The following is a 20,829-nucleotide window of genomic DNA, read 5'->3' on the forward strand; positions in this document are numbered from 1 at the left end:
AATGACGGCCCCTTGTAGCACAGGTTTCCCCCGCTAGGTGAGTGTTCCAGGAACCCATCTGTATCAGTATATCAGGTAGTGGTGTTGTAAGGGGCTGCATGCAGCTTTGGTGAATTTTTTTGAAGACTCTTTCAATGCATTGGCCAAAAAACACCCCGATAGGTATATTGCATCAAATGGAGAGTACTTTGAAGGTGACTAAAGTTTAAACATGTAAGAATAAATATACAACTTTTTATAAATAAATTCTGGGTTTTTCTTTGGTCCACACTTGTATACCTTCATCATAATGTTTATAAGCCTAAAAATTAGAAACAAGTACAGTGAACTCAGATTGTTTAATCCTGGATATCTGGAAAATCTAAAATTTTCTGTAGTGTGTAGTCAGAGGAATTCAGGCTGTTAATATATCTATCATTTCACCTGTAAATCACACATACCATTTTTAATGGCTATTCATTTGTTGCCACTAAAGAGGATGGATCGCTTGAAACCAATTCCCAAGAACACGGGAGCAGTTTTTCATCTTCTTCTCTCTTTCCTGTCCCCTCCCCCACCTCTCTTCCTCACAAACACACGTCACGCACACATCAGAGACACACTTTTCTGTCACGGGTGATGGGACTTCGAACAAATCACCAGCTTCTTCTATTCATAAAATCAGTATCAGCACACCTAACTTGCAGGGTTGTTGTGGTGAACAATAAAATAGGTATATCATGTAATTAGCAGGTGATTATTAAAGGATCATGATTATTATTATTTTTAGTTGTGAAAGTTTTATTATTTTGAGTTAATTTTTAATACAGATTTGATCTCATATCAGTGTAGGATGACTTTGTTCTTCCATTTCTTTTGTTAGTTGTATTTTTCAAGAAGTTTGCCCATATTGCTTAAATTTTCAAATTTATTGGCATAAAGCTGTTCATGATATATTTTCATTATTTTTAAATATCTATAGAAACTGATTATTAATGTTTCTCAAATTAGTTCTCGATCAGTGTTGTTTGGTGTTTGTCAATTTATTATTTTTTACAAAGAACCAGCTTTTGGCTTTGATGACTTTTATTTTTATGTTTTCTGCTACATTGTTTTATACTCTCATCTTCATTTTAATTTTATTCCACTGCTAAGTATAATTAGCTATTATCTTTCTAGCCTCTTGGTATTATATCATGTGAGATATTGCTCATCTTTCTCCTTTTCTTTGTTCCCCCAGCTTTACTGGAGTATGATTGGCAAATAAAATTGTATATATTTAAAGTGTACAATGTGGTGAATTGACATACCCAGACTTTGTGAAAAGACTATTTCAGTCGGGTTAATTAGTGCATCCACCACCTGACAGTTATCTTACACTGTGTGTGGTGAGAATGCATTACGAGCTACTCTCTTAGCTAATCATGAGTACTGTATACAATACAGTATTAACTAAGGTCACAATTCTGTGCATTTGATCCACAGAACATTTTTTAATAATCTTTACTTTCCAGTTAAAATGGATGATATTATATTAGTTTCAGTTGTGCAACATCGTGATTAGATATTTTTATAACTTACAACGTGGTCACAGAACTCCTTGCTCTTACAACTGAAGGTTTGGGAACTTTGACCTGCATCTCTCCATTTCCAACACCCTCCAGACCTGAGTCCCATCATTCTACACTGTTTCGATGAGTTCGACTTTTTTTTCAATTTTTATTTCATTTTATTTTGCATTCTACATGTGAGACAACACAGCATTTGTCTTTCTCTGTCTGATTTATTTCACTTAGCACAATATCCTCCAGGTTCATCTATTGTCCTCACAAATAGCACATTTCCTTCTTTTTCATGGCTGAATAATATTCCACTATATCTTTATACCACATCATCTTTTACCCATAGAAGTACAGGTAGCCCATGTCCACATCCTGGCTACTGTGCGCAGTGCTTCAATGACATGGGAGTTCAGGTGTCCCTTTGAGATACTGGTTTTGTTTCCTTTGGATAAACACAGAAGTAGAATTGCTAGATCCCATGGCAGTTCAGTTTTTAATTTTTTGAGGAAACTCTATGATGTTTTCTTAGTGGCTATACCAATTTACCTTGCCATCAATAGTCCTCAAGTTTTCCCTTTTCTGCACATCTGCATCAGCATTTATCTTGTCTTTTGGATAAACACTGACACAAGTGTGAGGTTATATCTCCTCTTAGTTTTGATTGCATCTCCCTGATAATTAGTGATATTAAGCACCTTTTCATGTACCTGCTAGCCATTTGTGTATCTTCTTTGGAGAAATATCTAGCAGTGACCTTTGCTCATTTTTTTAATCATATAATTTAAGTTGTGTTTTATTTTCTTTGTTTCTTTGGGGTTTTTGCTATTGAGTTGTATGAGTTATATTTTTTATGTTAACATCTCATCAAATTGTAATCTGAAAATATCTTCTCACATTCAAAAGTTGTCTTTTAATTTTCTTGATATTGTAACTTACAATAAATACATACAGTCATGTGCCGCTTGAAATGACAGGGAAATGTTCTGAGAAATGCAGTGCCAGGTGCTTTTTGTCGTTTTGCTCGCGTCACAGAGTGCACTCACACAAACCTCGCTGGGGTAGCCTCCTACCGGCGTGGGGCCTAGGGTGCAGCCTACTGCTCCTAGGCCCCAGGCCTGTATAGCATGTAACTATATAAAGCAACATGAGATTATATCAAGCACAAGATAAGATTATGCAACCAAAACACTCCATAAATGGGATGTGTAAGGCTGCTGCCAGCCTATCACAGTATACTGTCTTACAGCAAACTTCTTTTTATAAGTAGAAAGGGTATACTCTAAAATAACTTTAAAAATATAGTATAACCAACACCTAAACCAGTAACACAGTTATTTATTATCATTATCAAGCACAGATTCTACATAACTGTATGTGCTATACTTTTGTACAACTGGCAGGTTTGTTTATACCTGCATCAGCACAAGCACATGAGTAATGAATTGCCCTAGGACCTCACTAAGTGATAGAAATTTCTCAGCTCTATTATAATGTTTGGCGGCCATGGTCACATATGTGGTCCATCATTGACCCAAAGGTCATTATGTGGCACATAAATGTATTCATTTGATCATCAAATGTGTTTGATGATCATATTTGATCAAAATGTGTTTCTTATAATTATTTGGCCTTTGTCCGCTGGTTCCTGACTCACCTAAAACCCTTGGAATTCCCTGTAATAAGAACCATAAAGGTGTCTTTTGTTATATTAATATGATGACTTTCAGAAAGCTGTTAGGTAAACCAAAACTAAGGAGTTGGTTGCCCAAGGAACCAACCTGTGATTAGAGGGTTGGAACTTTCAGCCCCAAACCCCATAGGACCTCTGGGGAGGGAAGACAGACTAATGGTTGAACCAGTCCTCAGCTGTCAGCAATATCATCATACATACCTGTAATAAAGCCCCCATTAAAAACCCAGAAGAATGGTGAGTGTGTGGAAAGGGGAAAAGTGACAGGCTAGGGGAGAGCTGAAAATGCCCTGCCCTCTTCCCCTACCTTGCCCTATGCATCTTTTCCATCTGCTTGTTACTGAGTTATATCCTTTTGTAATAAACACAATCTAGTGAGTAAATGGCTTTGCTAAATTACATGAATAAGCCAGCTAGAAATTAATCAATCTCAAGGAGGGGGTCATGAAGCACTGGTAACAACCTGGATTTATAGCTAGTATCCAAGGATGCAGGGGGAGGAGCAATCTCACTGGGACTGGGAGTGTAGCCTGTGGAATCTGATACTGTATCTGGGGTAGACAGTGTCAGAACTGGGTTGAATTCTCAGACACCCTGCTGGTGACAAAGATTTGCTTGTGGGTTTGGGGTTGCACCCTGTCTCTCATTTCTCACATTGATTGGGCGTAGAACCCAAAATAATTTTGTTGGTGGTTGCCTTTGTTGTGGAAAGGCTTTTTAGTTTCAAGCAAATATTCAGTGCCATACCTAAATATTAAAATTACAGCATGGTACTGACATAGGAGCAGACAGATGCATAGATAAATGGAACAGAGTAGAAAGCCCAGAAATACACCTGTGCATGGATGGTCAGCAGGTCTTCGAAAGGGACACCAAGAGCAAGCAATGGGGAAACGTTAGTCCCTTCCATAGAGAGTGCTGGGAAAACTGGACATCTGCATGCAAACGAATGAAACTGGACCCCTATTTTATGTCTCTCATAGAAACTAACTTGAAATGGATTAAAGACATCATAAATGGACATACGTCTTGAAACTGTAAAGCTTTTAGAAAAAAGTTGGGAAAAGCTCCTTGACCTTGGTTTAGCAATGATTTTTTGGACATAACACCAAAATAAGGGTAACAAAAGTGAAATTAAGCCAAGGGACCACATCAAAATTGTGATGATTATTATTGTAACCTGATGTTTTACAAAAGAGGTAGGAAGCCTGAAGATCAGAAGCATTCAAAACATTACTCTTTTCCTTAGGAACTAAGGAATTTAGTTTGAAGGAGGTTCCTGCCTATTTGAAAATCCTTGAGGCCAATTGTATACCTAGCAAGTGTAATAAGATAAAAGCCTCAAAATCTGCTTGAAAGTCTCCTCCAGAAAAGGAAAATACCAAATCATTCCTCAATAACAAGGAAATGATACAAGAGTTCAAAGTGATTTGTTCTTATTAAAGTTAGAGTACAAAGTAGAATACCAGGAAACTATAAAAAACACTGCAGCTCCATCGTCATTTAAGCACATTGGACGGGTCTGAATATTATTAGTTGATGACATGGTTCTCAAAAATCTGCTCATGACTAATTAGAAAGTGATGACTACCTATTGTAATCTGAGAATAAGACAGAAGATCTGAAAGTGTATAGAGCATTCAAAATAATAAAGTTATCTTTCAAAGGTATCTTATTTAAGTTTGAGTCAGTGGAGAAAAATATCAAGTAAGCCATAGTATAGATAGTATGCCAATATGAAAAAACCTGTGGATGTCGTGACCGAATTAAGTTCGGGAAGCATCACGCCGCATAGTGGTTGGAGTCAACAATACATGCGGATGATGACCCCAGTGAACTTACGCATCTGTGGCACCTCCATTGAGATGTTGTGGTGACAATAGTCAAGTGGAAGCCTATACAATGTTGCACAATTCAGTGCATCTAGAGAATGCTGTAAGTAATAGCAGCTTCTGGATCAAATGTGTGTTCTATTCCATTCTGGGAAATTTTCAGAGGAAAAACGTGTGCCACAAATTACAAAACATTATTTCATAAATGTTCTTGCATAAAATGGCCTTCGAATGGAGGAAACACTGTAATATTAAATCAGTAGTAGTCGTTTTTTAAATTCTGTCACTACCTTAATTATCAGGGTTAGAAGCAAAGTTTTAAACATTTAAATCTCTGTGGCCTGATAATATTGTGCATCTTTCCTTCTATGTGATTGCAACCTTGATGCACTGATCCAAGAAGCTTTGAGTAACCTGGTTAGGTGCATACATTGTCAGCTTCCCCATTACACTTACATTCTCTGGGGACAGAAGTGGTATGTTAGTCATTTTGAGACTGTTATACTAGGTTACCCAGTAAGTGAGCGAGGGTTCTCAGAGGTAGACGGTTGGAATACTTGGAATGTTGAGAAGTCAGGAACAGCACTCGGGGCAGCACTGACCCCGGCAGCGAAGGGAGTGGCAGTGAGCTCAGTAATCTCACTGAGACACAGCCTGCAGGGGTGGGGGTGGGGGGATCTTAGAACACAGGGCTGATTATCTCAGGAGAGTTTAACACATACTATCCCAATATTACATTCTGTGATCGTCGATTTTTGTTGGGGGGTTTTGTTTTCTTTTTCCTGAAATAACAACCAGAAGAGATTTGATAGACCTTCTGTGGAAAAGAACAGTGCTTCAAATAAATAATAGTAATTGCTTACTTTTACTCAGTGTTTTTTTCTTCCTTTTCCCACATTAAAAATCCAAGGAGAAAAAGATAAACCTCCTCCCATGAGCCTGTTCCACCTCAAAAATGAGTAGTCTCACAAATGTATTTTTGAATTCCTAAAAATATGTGATTGGTTAACCTGCCTTAAAGTGCTATCAATACACTAAAGTTGCAACAGAGCTAAGAATACGTGAATGCCCCTAAACAATTATAGGAAAATGGAAAAGCTTAGGGAGATGACTCTATGGAAACCGGTTGATTGACATTTACTTCCAGAGGCCTGGGAGTCACTGAGAGGAGACTAAATCACAAATGCACCTTAAAGCATGACCCGGGAGGAGTTGAAGGGCTTGTTGTAGTAAGCAGCCAGAGCCTCTGGCCGGCTGCCTTACTACATTAATTTTCCAAGTCCTTTGGGCGGGTCACAATTGCACTCCAACATCCTGCCTGCAAATGCTAAATAAATATGAAGTTCACGTCAGACTAGAGAACTAACATACTAATATCATTTAAGGAATAAGAATGCTTATTGATAATTCACATCCAAAATAACCGATATGGCACATGGCCCTCTGTGCAAATGTTCAGAGGGGCAGCCAGGGTGGTCAGATGTTCCTTCTCTTAGGAGCAAATCCAATCAGCTTAGATTATATCCGCTGTAATAGAACAGTTTTTATTTCAGCTGTAGGAGGTGGAACAAAGATTGGTCTTCACAATAAGAGACATTAAGATGACACAATATGAGCTTCTTTCCTCACTGAAGAGCTGTTAAGAGTTAGCAAACCCAGAGTCTTAGTGTATAGAAATCAATGAAACTTGCATATGACTTTTTTAAAAAATTAGATTTAGACAATATTGTGCAAGGGAACAGCCTCCATACATGTAGCCACTTGCCTAGCAATAATACATTCGGTTTTTCGGCTTAAACATTCTGGCACAAGCTGATGCAGTGATGCCTGCTACCCTCTGTTCAATTTTTAAGAAGCAGTTTGCATCTCTACATCTGGCCCAAAGCATGGTATTTCATTAAATATGCTTCAAACGAACAGCTGCCAAATCCTCAAAATTCTCTTAACTTTGCTCTGATTAGAAGTTTTATTTTTCAGGGCAGGATTTTGAGAAAATGACTTCTTTTTTTTTTTTTTTTTTTGGAAGAGGGTGGTTAACAAACAATCAATGGCAAAGAGGTGTGTTCCTCACGGAGGTGTTCAGGGACTCTTACCCTGAATAACACAGACATCTCATTTCCCAGAGGAGGAAATGGTTTTATAAGTTTTGAGCGCTCTGCCTGGCTGATTTGCAGTCCTGGTCTGCCCCTTAGCTTTGTAAATTTCAGCAATTGAGGAGAAGGCGGGGCTGGACGCCCTGGTTGTTGGGTTTGTTTTTTTTTTTTTTTCCTCTCTCACTTCCCTGCGGTGTTTTCAACTGCCTTCCTACAGACGTCATAGGGCCCTTGAAGAATAGTTTCTTCCTGGCGAGATTGAATGATAGTTCTCATTCACAAAGGCATGGAGTCAGATTCTAAGCAGGGGACGCGACTGAACCACACTCACAGGTAAAGCGGTGGACCCAGCGAAGTGAAGAGCTTTTTTCCCTCGCTGACTTCTTAGCTCCCCAGAGAAGAGTGTTTTCCTGTGGTCGCCCTGAAATGGAACTTCCCTGACAGCTCCCCGGTGTTACAGCCCTTCGGTTTTTTTTTCTTTTCTTTTCCTTTCACATTACCTGAGTCCTTTTAGAGTGCTGGAAAACTTTAAACCTGTTATTATGGACTTGCAAGAATGACAAGATCAAGTGGCTCTTTCACTGCGTTGCTTTCCCTTGTGACCAGATGAAGAATAGATTCAAAATTCAGTTCCTCCCTTGGCAATGCAAACAAACAAAAAAAAATCTGTCACTTCTGAACAGCCTAGTGCTAGAGTAAATTCAGTATGAAGGAGGAAAGGACTCTTGTGTCTTAGAAGCGTCCCTATGTTCTGGACGGGGGACAGGAGTCGGACTCCAGGCACTTTGGATTTCTGCAATCAGCGCTCCTTGGAAGTGGAATATATTCAAAATCGTCTTTGTGGAAAGGCAGCTGAAATGTATTAATCAGAAGACTTTTCTCCTTTCTTTTTCTTTTTTTTTTTTTTCCCAAAATGAGTATTGTAATGAAGCCAAGGTCCCGATCTACAAGTTCCCTGAGGACTTCAGAGGCAATTTGGTAATGTGCTTTTCTCTCATGCTTCTCCCGTCTTGCCTTTTAAGATTGACGTAATACTTGAGTATTTAGCAATTGCTGACGAGGTTCCAGAGTTAGCTTTGATGTTAAGGCTTTGTGAGGGAGAGCATGGTGTTGGAGACAAGTTTATTCTCTCTTTTGTGTCCAATTTGTCAGCTCAGAAAACGGGTGATCACATTTTTTAACTCCATGTGGACTACAGCAATTCAACTGATGATAATTTTTAAATGAAAGAAACTTTTCAAATATGTTGGAAGTTTAGGAAGTGAAAACTTGTCATTTTCACTGATTTGGTTGCTTATTTTTCATCTTTCTTGCAAGTAGATCAGAGGTTGACAGTTTTTGCCATTGACCTTAGAAGTAGTCCCTTGGCTTTTTAGCACAGTTGTATTAGAGAAATTCATAACATTATATATTTAATCAGATGACCAACTTGAATTTAACTATATGACTAAATATATATCAAGTTGCTTATTACTCAGTCATCTTCTATGTTTTATTGTGTTAATAACATTTTCTGCTGTTTTTTCATAATTTTAGTGTTTTCACCTTAATGAAAAGTATGTTCAATTTATTCTAATATTTTATTGTACTGTTTCCCTATGTTGATTTGATATGTTTATAAGCATATGGCTCTTAAGGAATATTTTTCCAATAAAGGAACTTTTGTTTCTAAAATAGCTATTGACAGAATACCTTCATGGCTGTTTCAGAGGTTAATCCTCCTTTATCTTAGTGGTTGTAAATAACTAAGATTACCTCTTTGAAGTGGAAGTAGTCACGGTCTGATGAGGAAATAAAAGCAGAGGTTGAGGAGCAGGTGGTTGGGGGTCAGATGAGAGCAGAAGCAGGCAGGTAACACGTATTCTGTATTTCATGAGCAGGCAAACATGTGTATAAATACACGTGTTTATAAATACACGTATTTATTCCTTGGAAGTGGAATATATTCAAAATCGTCTTTGTGGAAAGGCAGCTGAAATTAATTAGTTAATTAATTTGGCATTAATTTGGCATTAATTAATGCCAAATTAGTTCATAAGGCACTTAACACATGTTTATGTGGTCATTATACTAGTATTTTACAGTGTACTAGAATTAAGAATTGTCCCTTCAATAGTATTTCTGGGGGTTTTAGTAAATCATAGAGATTTTGTCTCATATCACTTGCAACTCCTCCTTATAAAAGAGTCCCTGAAAAAACTTCCTCCTTGAGTGTATTTAAAGAAAGGTATGCATCTACAAGTCAATTCATGTGGCTTTTTACACCAAATAATAAATGCAAGGAAATGCTTAGAATTCTTCAATTAATTACCAGATAGTATAACTCTCTAATATAAATGGGTAATCAAAATTTATAAAAGAAATTATTTTTATTCAGTGGTGATTTCTATCCTACTTGTGTGAAAACAGGAACTGATACTTGAATAAATAAAATTTAACCAACCTATCATCCTTTTTGCCCAAACTACCAGGGGACTTACTTCTAAATTCAGGGGTCAGTTGGCAATGAGTGGTTCACTTCAGGAGACTAGCAGCGATAACATCCTCTACTCCTCTGAGGCTGTCAGAGTCCATTTGTGCCCACAACTCTTGTATTTTATCATCCTAAATTGTGTAAGCTATTTTATAAATAAATAAGAACATAATTCAAAACATATTTTTAAAATGTTGATTTGTGAATGTATATATCAGTACATTTAATTCGAAATATGTAGAGTTGGGATCAGAATATTTGTTATCTAAGAAATAAATTCTCTTTATGCTAATCATTCCTAGATTTAACTGTACATTATGTAAACCTTCTCTGTTATTAATCTTACATGTGATGACCTATTAATAATATAGTGGTTTGATTACATCACTGCTGCCTCTAAATCATTTGGCCTGAGGTTGTAATTGCTGTAATTACAATTTTACCATTTTATTATCTCTTTATCATTCAGATACTCTATTCATAGTTATTCATTTATTTGTACTGATATATATAGTAAAACCTATATAGATTATAGACTAAGAATCTAGGGGAAATACATATGTGTGGAGGAACCCCTCTAATTACATGCTGAAAACCCTGAGATAGTCATTACAAGTAGATGGCAAATAATGAATGTGTGGCAGCAGAAAAGAACAGAATCCAGTTTTCTTGACCAGTATTCTATCTATTTGCGGGGGGGGGGGGGGGGGGGGNTGGGGGGGGGGTTGAAGAAAGATGCTGCTGTCTAAAATGTAATTGTGTGGATTTTACAAAGCAAATTTTGAAATATTACTAAATATAAAAATTTCGCTTAGGTCTATAGATGTAGAGAAAAAGTGTGTAAGGCTCTTTGCCAGTCAAGTGGTCGGTGACCTTTTGGGGTAAATTAGCAGAAGTGGAGGCAGGAGAGACTTTCTTATTGTCATTGTGCTTTTCTCCTGTGAATATGGCAAACAAGCTTTAAGCAGATATAATTTTCTGAGTACCGTTGCTGCTCAGATCAAAAAGTGCTTGGTTTTTTGTTTTTCTTTTTTTGTTGTTTTTTCCTAACAACTCTCTACCTAAGGTTGTAAAAAATTCAGCCTGGCTGAGAATTCTTATTTTGGCTTCATGACCATAGTGAAAAGCATCGATTATACAAAAACTATTAGTTTTGTAACTGAGAATAAAAAAGATATAAAGCATTAACATTTGGTGAAAGGATGACTCATAGCCCCCACTATTCCCTCCTCAAGTATTTTCATTTTTTTACTTACATATCTCAAGCAGTTGTAAATACTGTTTCTGTGCTCTGGTTCTTCATTTCACATATCAGCGTTTCTCTGCTTTTCTGATCATAATGCTTCTCTAGCTTTCATTTTATGGACTGTCTTTTATGGATGAGGACTCTGAGGAAAATTTTACGTACAACATCTTATTTAGTTTTATGACAATGTTGAAGGAGTTCTTAATCCCCACTTAAAGATGAGAAAATGACCCTAAAAGACATAATGACTCAGGCAAGGCCACGTCACGGCCACTGAAGGGTGCTGGGATTAGCACCCAAGTCTGTCTGCTCCAAAGACAGTGCTCTTTTTACCTTAGCCCGTTGCCTCCCTCTACTGTCTGTAGGATTTTTAGCCACTGCAAACCGCCCATCTTGTGACTGTCTCTAAATGCATTAAAACACTGGGTTAGGTATTGGGTGATTGAAGCAGTAAATCAGAAGTTGTCGTTTTAGAGGTACGATTGCCTAGGAACTTTGGGGCTGCTGTTGGATGTTGAGGATGCTCGTGGAAAGACTCCTGCAGTTTTAGTCCTAGGCCAGTGTGTTCTCTGCTGGTAGCAAGTAAGATCATCTGTTCCTGTGGAGATAAATAAAGAGCAAAAGGTCAACCTCTCCGGGTTTTGAATAGATCGTCTTTCCAATTATGTTAGCAAGTTTAAGTTTGCTCTCTACAAGCTCTGTAAGGCTTTGTATTAGGTTTCATAGTGTTTTAAGTCAACTTTGAAAAATACTCTTAGAAGCTGTCTCAGAAGCTATTATAAAGGGGGAAGCAGATGGATTTTTCGTGCTTTCTGCCTATCCAATGTGCATTGTGACTATCTTAGATATGAGGGCTTTCAAGGCTGGTTCAGAGTTTTAACCATGTGATAAGTGTTTCAATCCTATTACCTAAGTTTGTATCACAGCTGTTATATAATAGACTTAGAGATACATAGTGTTTAGAAGTGATTCAGATACCTTGAGAATTACTTAAAACACAACTAGGGATGCATGGAATGGATTTCAAATAGTTATATTTTTTTAAATTGTAAATTATGGAGATCCCTGAAAAAGGCCTTTGTCCACTCTGCTTCCAATTTGCTTTGTGTCCCTGAGATCCCACCTACTCCCTCTATAGCCAGGTGTACTCACCTATAAAATAAAGGATGTGACCTGGATCAGTCAATTTCAAACGTGTTTTGTCAGCAGAGTACTTTTTACAAGTCAAGTGCTAATATAAATACATATATATAAAAGATTTAAAATCATATGTATACTGATATATAGAGATAATTTTGTGAATATATGTATTAAATATGTAAGTTAAAATATATAAACATACATATAACAATAAAACAGCCACTGAATTTGCACCTTTACTCCTACCCCAAACCCAAGTTCTATCCTTGCAGTACCTCTAAAGAGCTCTGGGTTCCAAGGGATATTGTTTGAAAAACACTAAGCTAACAAACTGCTAAGACTCTTTCTAGTTCCACATTCTGTAGTGCCGCCCTACCCCTGGAGAGTCATTGGTGTTTTCTGTATCCCTCTGTGGACTGGGATACACTTTGCTGCCAATTGAACTTCCTGGGAAATTCACGTAACAATAGTCTGAATACTTTACTATGAAAGACTTTCAAGTGATGGGACAATCTCATTTCTGAGAAATCACAGAAGAGTTACAATAGTTCTGATACATTAACTTAAGAGAAAGATACACTAATTTTATTTACCTTCTTATTTTTTATGAATTCGTTTTATATTTGTTTCGGATGGGAACATCTTCACTCATCAGAGGTGCATGCATAGCTGAGGTGCCAGGAATTCAGTATGGCGGTTGGTGAGGAAATGCTGAATGGGTGATGCATTCTCCAGAAGAAAGGTGGTTCCTTAGTTAGGGTATTTCAAAAGGGGGTCTCAGCCTGTCTTTTTTTCTATTGTGTCAGGGGTGAGAAAAGCTTGTAACACACTGCCTCCTGCATCCTTGGTGGCGCTGTGCTCTTTCAGCTGCACTTTGGTAAAACTGGCGGTGGATGTGTGTGCAGCCGCCCTCGGTTTCACCGGCAGCTTCCTCCCTGGTCTGGGGCGCACCGAGCTTTTGGCCCCTCGCCCAGACTTGCCTTTCAGTGGACGTCAAGGAGTAGCTCCCTTCTTTGCCCCTCTATCAGTCAGTCCAATCGTAGAGGGAATATTAGTAAATCAGAAAGGAAGAGAACATGAATGTAATCCTGGGGGCAGGAATGGCTAAGCATTCCTATGCCCGACTGTCACTAGGGAGACTGAGGAAAGTGGTTCCTAAGATGAAACTAAAGGGGGAAACTGTTGCTGAGGTCTTCAAGGAGATTGTCCTTGGGGGAAACTGTTGCTGAGGTCTTCAAGGAGATTGTCCTTGCGGGGGGGATACCTGGCAGGTCTGTGGAGTTATTCTGAGAAACAATTATTACTAAACATACAGAATAAAGCCTGGATAAAGGTAGCAAGAATGAGACCTGGAGGCTCTGAACTAGGCTGATGAGGAACAGAGTCAAAAAGAAAGCACAGTCTTAACTTAAAAACAGCACTCACATTCGCTGGAGCCCTTCCGAAGCTGGATTATCCAACTTCCCAAGAAACAAAGCAAAGGTTGAAAATATATTAGAAAATGGGTAGCAGAAGTAAGGCTTCTAGCCCAAAGCACCGAACCTATCAAGGGATCAGGGCCTGTGGGAAGGGCTGGGGTACCACAGGGGCACAAAGGCAGAGCCTGAGTGAGGCACTACTAAGTGCAATGGTGTGAAGATGACCGCTGGAAGGCTATGCCCGTGACAGGTCTGGGTTCTCAAAGTGCTCCGCTGTGTGGTCAGATTTGGCCTAACCTAGGAAGTTCTTCAGAAGAACAGAGAATAGGGAGAATCCCAGAACCTATGGATGCAGTTTCTTGTATAACAGGAGAAATATAATTTACCTGTAGTTGTTACCAATTCTCAGCCTTCTAGTGGTTTGAGAATTAGATGGTTTGAGAGAGCCCATGGGTTGGCTCTCTTAGGAGCATCCTGAGTGATGGGTAAGGACATGAATGGGGGAGGCTCAGGTAAACTACTCTTCAGAATAAAAGAAAAAAAAAGTGAGGGAAAGATTGTAGGAAAAGGCTGAGAAGTGTGGCTGGAGAAGATGGGAGGGGCGGGCAGTGTGGCAGAGCTCCAGGCCATTTTGAACCAGACACCCACCAGCTAGCACCCTACTCGGTTTAACCACCTTCCAGGCAAAGGCTGCCCTTAATGGTCCTAAATGTAGAAGACATTTTCCCCCTTTCAGCTCAGCCCTAAGAACTTCTGCCAGAGGATTAGGGGAGTGACCTGCTGGTCCTTCCCTTTCTCTCTACTACTATGTGAGGGAAAACAAAACATTAGAAAATTAGAAGTTGCATGTAAGATGCATGCACACCAGGACTGCGGCTTCCAAAGCTTCCTTACGGGAAACAGCCCTGATGCTTCACAACCAGAACAGTTAAGGCGTTTTGTTTCTATCTAGTGCTAATCTCCCTTGTTTAAATTTTAACCCATTTCTTTTTTGTTATCAGTAGACATAGGGATAGTGAATCAGTAGATAAGAAGGTTCTCCTTAGGGCATTTGAAAGCTGCTGGTGAGTGACTTCATGGTCTTTCTTCTTTCCTAATGCAAAATATGAATTTTGAATTACAGACAGCACCAGTGTGACTTGTTAAAGGAAATGTTTCATAAAACATGGTTTCAATAGGTAGTTGTTCTCAGACTTCATACAGAAGAGTATTCCCATTGTACCTAACTCTCCTTCCTGTTTAAAATACATTCCTCATCCCAGATGAGGAATTCAACTCCTTTCAGTTCATATGCATGAAATATTCAGAGGTATGCGAAATGCAGAAAATATTTCTATCACCCATGATTTCATTTAATTGCAATGTGGCACGGACTTTTGTGTGTGTGTCAAAGAATTTATATGACGGATGCTGTTTTACTTAGGATAGATTATTGCAAAGTGTGTTAACTTTTAACCGGTGGCATTGTAGTCATTGCCATAATATTTTGTCTGATACTGCAACTCTGTCAGAGAACATTAAGTAGCTAATTAGCATCTGGATCACCAGATCCTAGGAGTGTAGTGATAGTCTGCATGGTAACCATTGGAATGGCGATAGCTACAATATTTTGAGCATCTACTCTTTGTTAGACATTGAACTTGGGACTTGACACAGTTAAGCTCACTTTGTCCTCAAAACCACAGTATGAGGTAAAACTGAAGTCACACAGCATGTACAACACGGTCTAAATCCCACATTCATTACTGCTGGTGTTCTTGTTTTATTGGCTTTTTTCTACTATCTAAACTTCTTAGACCACACTCGGTCCTGCCTCATGGTATTCCAAAAGGTAGTCAGCTGTTTATACTTTTGCTTCCTATTCTAGATTGTTCCAGTTTTCCTTTTAACCTTGTACATCTCAAAAGCATGTTTCCTTTTTGTGTTTGTCTGTCTTCTTCCTCATGATTCTCATACAAGCCTTTGACCATGGACCATGGAGATGTGTCAAGAAGTAGAAAATGGACTTTGACACAGCTCTGATCTTTAGGGATCTAGCCGGTTCCTGTGTTCAGTTTATTGACGGTCTCTCCAGTCAGACTATAAACTGCTCTGTCTTCTTCCTCTCTGGCATTTGGCCAGTGAGGAGAACCATAAAATTTTTGAACTGAAAGGGACCACAGAGAAGAACCTATAATCTAATTCTCCCCACACTTAACCCCATTTTGGAAATTAAAAAAAAAAAAACTTGTGCTAGTCTTTAAGACTCCTGGCCAAGCAGGGTCAAGAAAAATTGTTAGAAGCAATGCCAATGCTTATGTGGCAAAAGGTTTTGTTGGGGAAATAAGTTTTTTTAAAAAATCAGAAAATGAAGTTTGAGATGAGGGAGCTAAACCTCAGTCTGTCAGGCAAATGGGTAAAAGCAGTTCTATTATAATTTGTGTGAGACTTTAATGTAATTCTTAAATTTATGCTTGAGAAGTTAACTAATTCCATGACAGTTCTGCCGCTTTTTGAGCATTCTCGAAGCCTGGAGTTGGAGCAGTATGCACAGAAGCATGGGAGAAGACCCCTTAGCTGCCTTCTAAAGGGCATTCACGGCAGTGTTTTCACCAAAGTCCTCTCACAGACCACTGAGCTCCGGGATTGTTAAACGTTAGGAAGTCCTGTAGGTAATTAAGTAGGTAGAATCTGTGTCCTGAAATTCTAACCTTGTTCCTTTTCGTTCTTCCAGTATACCTTCAACAGAAATGAAAATAATGATAACTGCTGTTTATTGAGTGTTTACTATGTGGCAGGCCCCAGGTTGTGCATTTGACAAGAATCATCCCATTAGGTCCTCCTCATAAAACTTGGGAGGCACCCATTTGTAATATCCCTCATCACACAATTAAAGGAACTGAGACCTCCTGGAGTGAACTGACTTGCCTAAGGTTGTATGGCAAATAAGATAATTTCATGTGTTCATGTACTTGTAAAAATTATAAAATGTTATCTTTAGCTATGATATATATATATATATATGTTAATATGTCAAATGAGTTAATCAACCTGGCTCTTAGCACAGTGGTTGACTCCTTATGAGTGCTCAGGAAATGTTAGCTTCAATTATGCATTTTTAAGTTTGTGTATTAGTGGGACTTTTTAAATAATCAAGAACTATAAATGTGAAAACTGATTTAATCTTTTTTTGTTTTAATTTATCTTTAGAGGGGAAGGGAAGGAGAGAGGGAGAGAAATATCAATGTATGGTTGCCTCTCACCCCCTCCTGGGAATTGGCTTGCAACCAAGGCATGTGCCCTGAGTGGGAATCAAACTGTGATCTTCTGGTTCACAGGCCCATGCTCAATCTACTGAGCTACACCAGCCAGGGCTGATTTAATCTTTGAAGTCTTTTCTGCCATAACACAGTCTTCTTGGGCACATCTCAGAACCAAGCATTTATACAAAGCTAAGTATCCTGAATAAACCACATTAACACTGTGATTCAAAGAAGACATACCCCTGTTCAGGTGGGCCAAAGAAGTGAACTACACATAGAGATGGTGGCTGAATCATAAGCAGTCAATTCAAAGTTAAAATGCCCCTTACTGACTTTAAAATTGATCAGAATCCTCTAGAGAAACAGTCCTAGGCAGGGGTTTCATCTGAGAGGGCCTGGGGCTTGGACATTATCCCTGGGTACAACTGGGTGAAGACTTTCTCCACATAACCTTCCTACCTGGTGCTGGCTGGTGGCTCGGTTTTGCTGTAATCTCACGCTAGACCTTGCCTATGTCTCCAGAAGAGACATAGGCTCCTCTAGTCCTAATGTGCGTTATTAGTTGTGGAATTCACAGATTGTTGTCTCCATAGCTGAATCTCATCCTCCCCACCAGGCCCCAGACTGGGCAGGACTCCTGTTTAGTGGGCCCTGCCTTGCTAGGCAAAAAAGATGTGATCTGATTAGATCCCTTCTATTGGCCTGGAGCCTTGCTTCAGGATTAGCTGTAAGGCACAGAAGCTTGAAATGTAGAGAAAGCAGTAGCTTAGTGACAGCAATTAGCATTCCATAGTCTCTGGTATACTTATTTTATTATGAGTAGGTCCCATAAAAAAAGAGTTGAAGCCTTGCCTGGTGTGGCTCAGTGATTGAGCACCGGCCTGTGAACCAACAGGTCTCGGTTTGATTCCCAGTCCGGGCCCATGGCTGGGCTCGGGCTGGGTCCCTGGTAGGGGGTGTTGAAGAGGCAATCATGCAACACATTGATGTTTCTCTCCCTCTCTTTCTCCCTCCTTTCCCCTCCCTGAAGTTAAATAAATAAAACCTTTTTTAAAAATGTGTTGAAAGCATTGCTTTGTTGTGATTAACAACTGTACATTAGGTTAAAAGGTGTGATTGAGGGTGGAGTTAAGCTAATTAGGGATAGAAACAAATCAGACCACTCTAGATTCTGTGAGTCTCTTGCTTGGAAAAAGATACCCCCAATTATTTACTTGAGTCCTGCAGTAAAAATTGAGCCTAATTGTATATGAAGCAGTAAGTGTTTCCATGGTAATATAAAACACCCAAAATCAAACCTGCTGCTAGCAAACATGCCTTTATAGAGGTGCTGTTATAATTAGGAAATTATTTTACAAACGTTTCCCAGATATGCACGTTAAATTTCTCCATAATTCTAAGGTCTTTCTCATGTAAATAATAAAAGAATTGGGCTGGGTTTATTTTTGCACCCCCATTCTCAGCGTAGTGCCTCTTTCGTCATCTGTATGCAACATCTGTCTGTTGCATGGAGAACAGTGAGTTGTTCTACATTGTAAAGAAAGTGTTACAATTTCCTTTTGTTTTTAGCTTTCTTCTAGTAGGTGGCTTTGTGCTAGGGAGTTTACTGGGTGAGTTGTGGAGGCACAATTTGCAGTCCATGCATGAAAAGGAATTGTAACATATCTGGGAGGATTTTTGCCTGGTTCCTGTGGCTTTCACCCTCGCTTCACCACCTCCACTGGTAATTCTGGTCTCCATACTTCTCCCCATACTTCCATGCGTCTCACACACTAGAACCCACACTACCCAGTACTCCTCAACATTTTCTCCTTGTCCAAGCAACTCAACTCAGTTCCATCAACATGTCATGCATGGTGCATTTAGAAATGCTAATGTTTGTTGCATATGTTAATCACCCAGCTAATATGGTGGACCCTCTGACTCTATCAATAGGGTGATTACTATTATGTTCAGTGAGAGACCTGTTGGAGCTAAGTACTAAGACTGCCACTTCAGGCTCACTCCAGCTTTATCAAGAGCATTTCGAAGTCCAACATAGCTGTCGCATCTGGTAAATTTCATACCTGGGATGCTGAATCAGAGAGTCAATCAAGTTTGCCCTAACACCTTAACAAATGGAGTTGACCTCTGACCTCCAAGTCAGGGTTAGCATTCCTGTTTATATTGTGAACTTTCCCCATGGTTAAGTTAGCTTTTGGCATTACCACACTCTAGACTTAAGTATTTTGGGATGCTATAAAATTAGGCTCTAATATAAGAATTGATTTGTTTTTAGTGTTGTCCAAAATATTTTCTAGCCATTTGGCCATTAAATCAGATCCTATACCTTAAAATGTACAGTCCTTAAGCAAGAGGTTCTTTTTTTTCTGCTTCTCTATTAGTTGCTAAAGTAAAGGTGCATTTTTCATTGCTTTATTTAACAATGTTCGTTAAACCGGTTTTGCCCAGGCACCCTGCTGGCTGTTAGAGAGACAGTGATGAAATACACACTCTTCACCTTCACAAAATTTCCAATGTAGTGAGTCTCCAAAATATTTCTGTGAGAAAGAGGATTTCTAGTTTTACATGCTAGTATATTCCTGTGATATATATACATACATGTGTGTGTGTGTGTGTGTATATAACTTTCATGGCAAAAAAGTTTAAGTTTTAAAAAAGTGTTTTTACTTTTCAGTTGCTTTCAGAAATCCAGTGGTAAACAGAATAATTTAAGAACCTCACTACTTGAATTTAGGGTGAGATAATAAGAAATAAATATAGAATATTTGATTATTTTTTAGACTAAAATATTTTCCCTGAGCCAAACAGATATTTTCATTCCAAATTATTTATTTAATCACTTCCTAATAAGGCTGCGTCAGCCACATTAATTATTTATTTATTTTTAAAATATTTTATTTATTTTATTTTTAGATAGAGGGGAAGGAAGGGAGAAAGAGAGAAAGATAAACACCAATGTGTGGTTGAGTCTCACATACCCACCACTGAGGACCTGGCTCACAACCCAGGCATGTGCTCTGACTGGGAATTGAACTCATGACCCTGTGGTTCACAGGCTGGCACTCAATTCACTGAGCCACACCAGCCAGGGCCCTAATTAAATATTTAAATTTATTATATTTAAACAAACCTCAAAAACAATAGATTCTTTTTTATTTACATGAATTTAACTTCTAATCTTTTAAGTATAAAATATGTAAACTGGGATGCTTTTTATGTATAAGAAGAGAACATCAGAAAATACCTGGAAAAAGTGAATTTTAAATAAAAAATAACTCAAAAATTAATATTTGACTTAATTTAACTTCTTGCTAAGATGCTTAGCTTTATAGATAGTCTTCAGGATACTTTTATTTCTAATGAAATTTTGAAAAGTGCTTAATGGCTCTGTTTCAGTAATTAGAGAAATAAACTCTTTATTTCCACAAATAAGTGCTGCTGGCTTGTTTGCCAGCTCTCTAAATATACTCATTTTGCTATTACCATGATTGGGTACAGTCTGATTTCTTTATTTTATTAATACTTTGAAAATGTTAATACTCTGTGTACGAATATCAATGTGTGTAAAATGTCTGGATGACATATCTAAAGTGTTATTAACACCGTGGTAATGAGATTTTATGGGGTTAATTTGGGGGGGCATGTTTTGTTTTGCTTTACCTTTTGACTCCCCTCTCCCATTTCTCCCATTCCCTACCCTCTGCCTCTGGCAACCGCTAATTTGTTTTCTGTATGTATGAACTTGACGTTTTTGTCATTGTTTCTTTGGCTTTTCTTTGCTTGTTATGTAGTTTTCACATGTAAGATCAAACAGTATTTGTCTTTCTCGGACTTATTTCACTTAGCATAATGCCCTCAAGGTACATCCATGCTGCTGCAAATGGCAAGATTTCATTTTTATAGCTAAACAATATTCCTCTGTGTGTGTCTGTATCACTATCACAGCTCCTTTACCCATTCGCCTACCAGCGAATACTTAGGTTACTTTTGTACTTGGCCATTGTAAACAATGCTGCACTCAGTGTACAAGGGTGTTCCTTACTCCTTGCCAACACCAGGCAGTTCCTGTCGTTCAATAATAACCACTCTGACATGTGTGAGGTAATATCTCGTGGTGGTGTCGATTTGCATTTCCCTGATGATTGGTGGTG

At 38.6% G+C, this 20,829-nt stretch overlaps 1 protein-coding gene across 6 annotated transcripts in view; it reads left to right on the forward strand.

Moving 5' to 3' along the window:
• PDE4D (phosphodiesterase 4D) overlaps nucleotides 1–20,829 on the forward strand; it is a 1,308,441-nt gene that overhangs the window by 1,042,452 nt on the left and 245,160 nt on the right. The window contains exon 1 of one of the 6 annotated variants that reach the window (XM_037062901.1): nucleotides 6,786–8,134. The exons of the other annotated variants lie outside the window; for them this stretch is intronic. Within the exon in view, the coding sequence (XP_036918796.1) occupies nucleotides 8,070–8,134 (65 nt within the window). The 5' untranslated portion in view covers nucleotides 6,786–8,069. Of the gene's footprint in view, nucleotides 1–6,785; nucleotides 8,135–20,829 lie in introns of those variants that run through there. 6 annotated transcript variants of the gene reach the window in all.

This window comes from Sturnira hondurensis, unplaced genomic scaffold (assembly GCF_014824575.4).
Source record: "Sturnira hondurensis isolate 20B ecotype Veracruz unplaced genomic scaffold, ASM1482457v3 Scaffold0014384, whole genome shotgun sequence".
NCBI lineage: Eukaryota > Metazoa > Chordata > Mammalia > Chiroptera > Phyllostomidae > Sturnira > Sturnira hondurensis.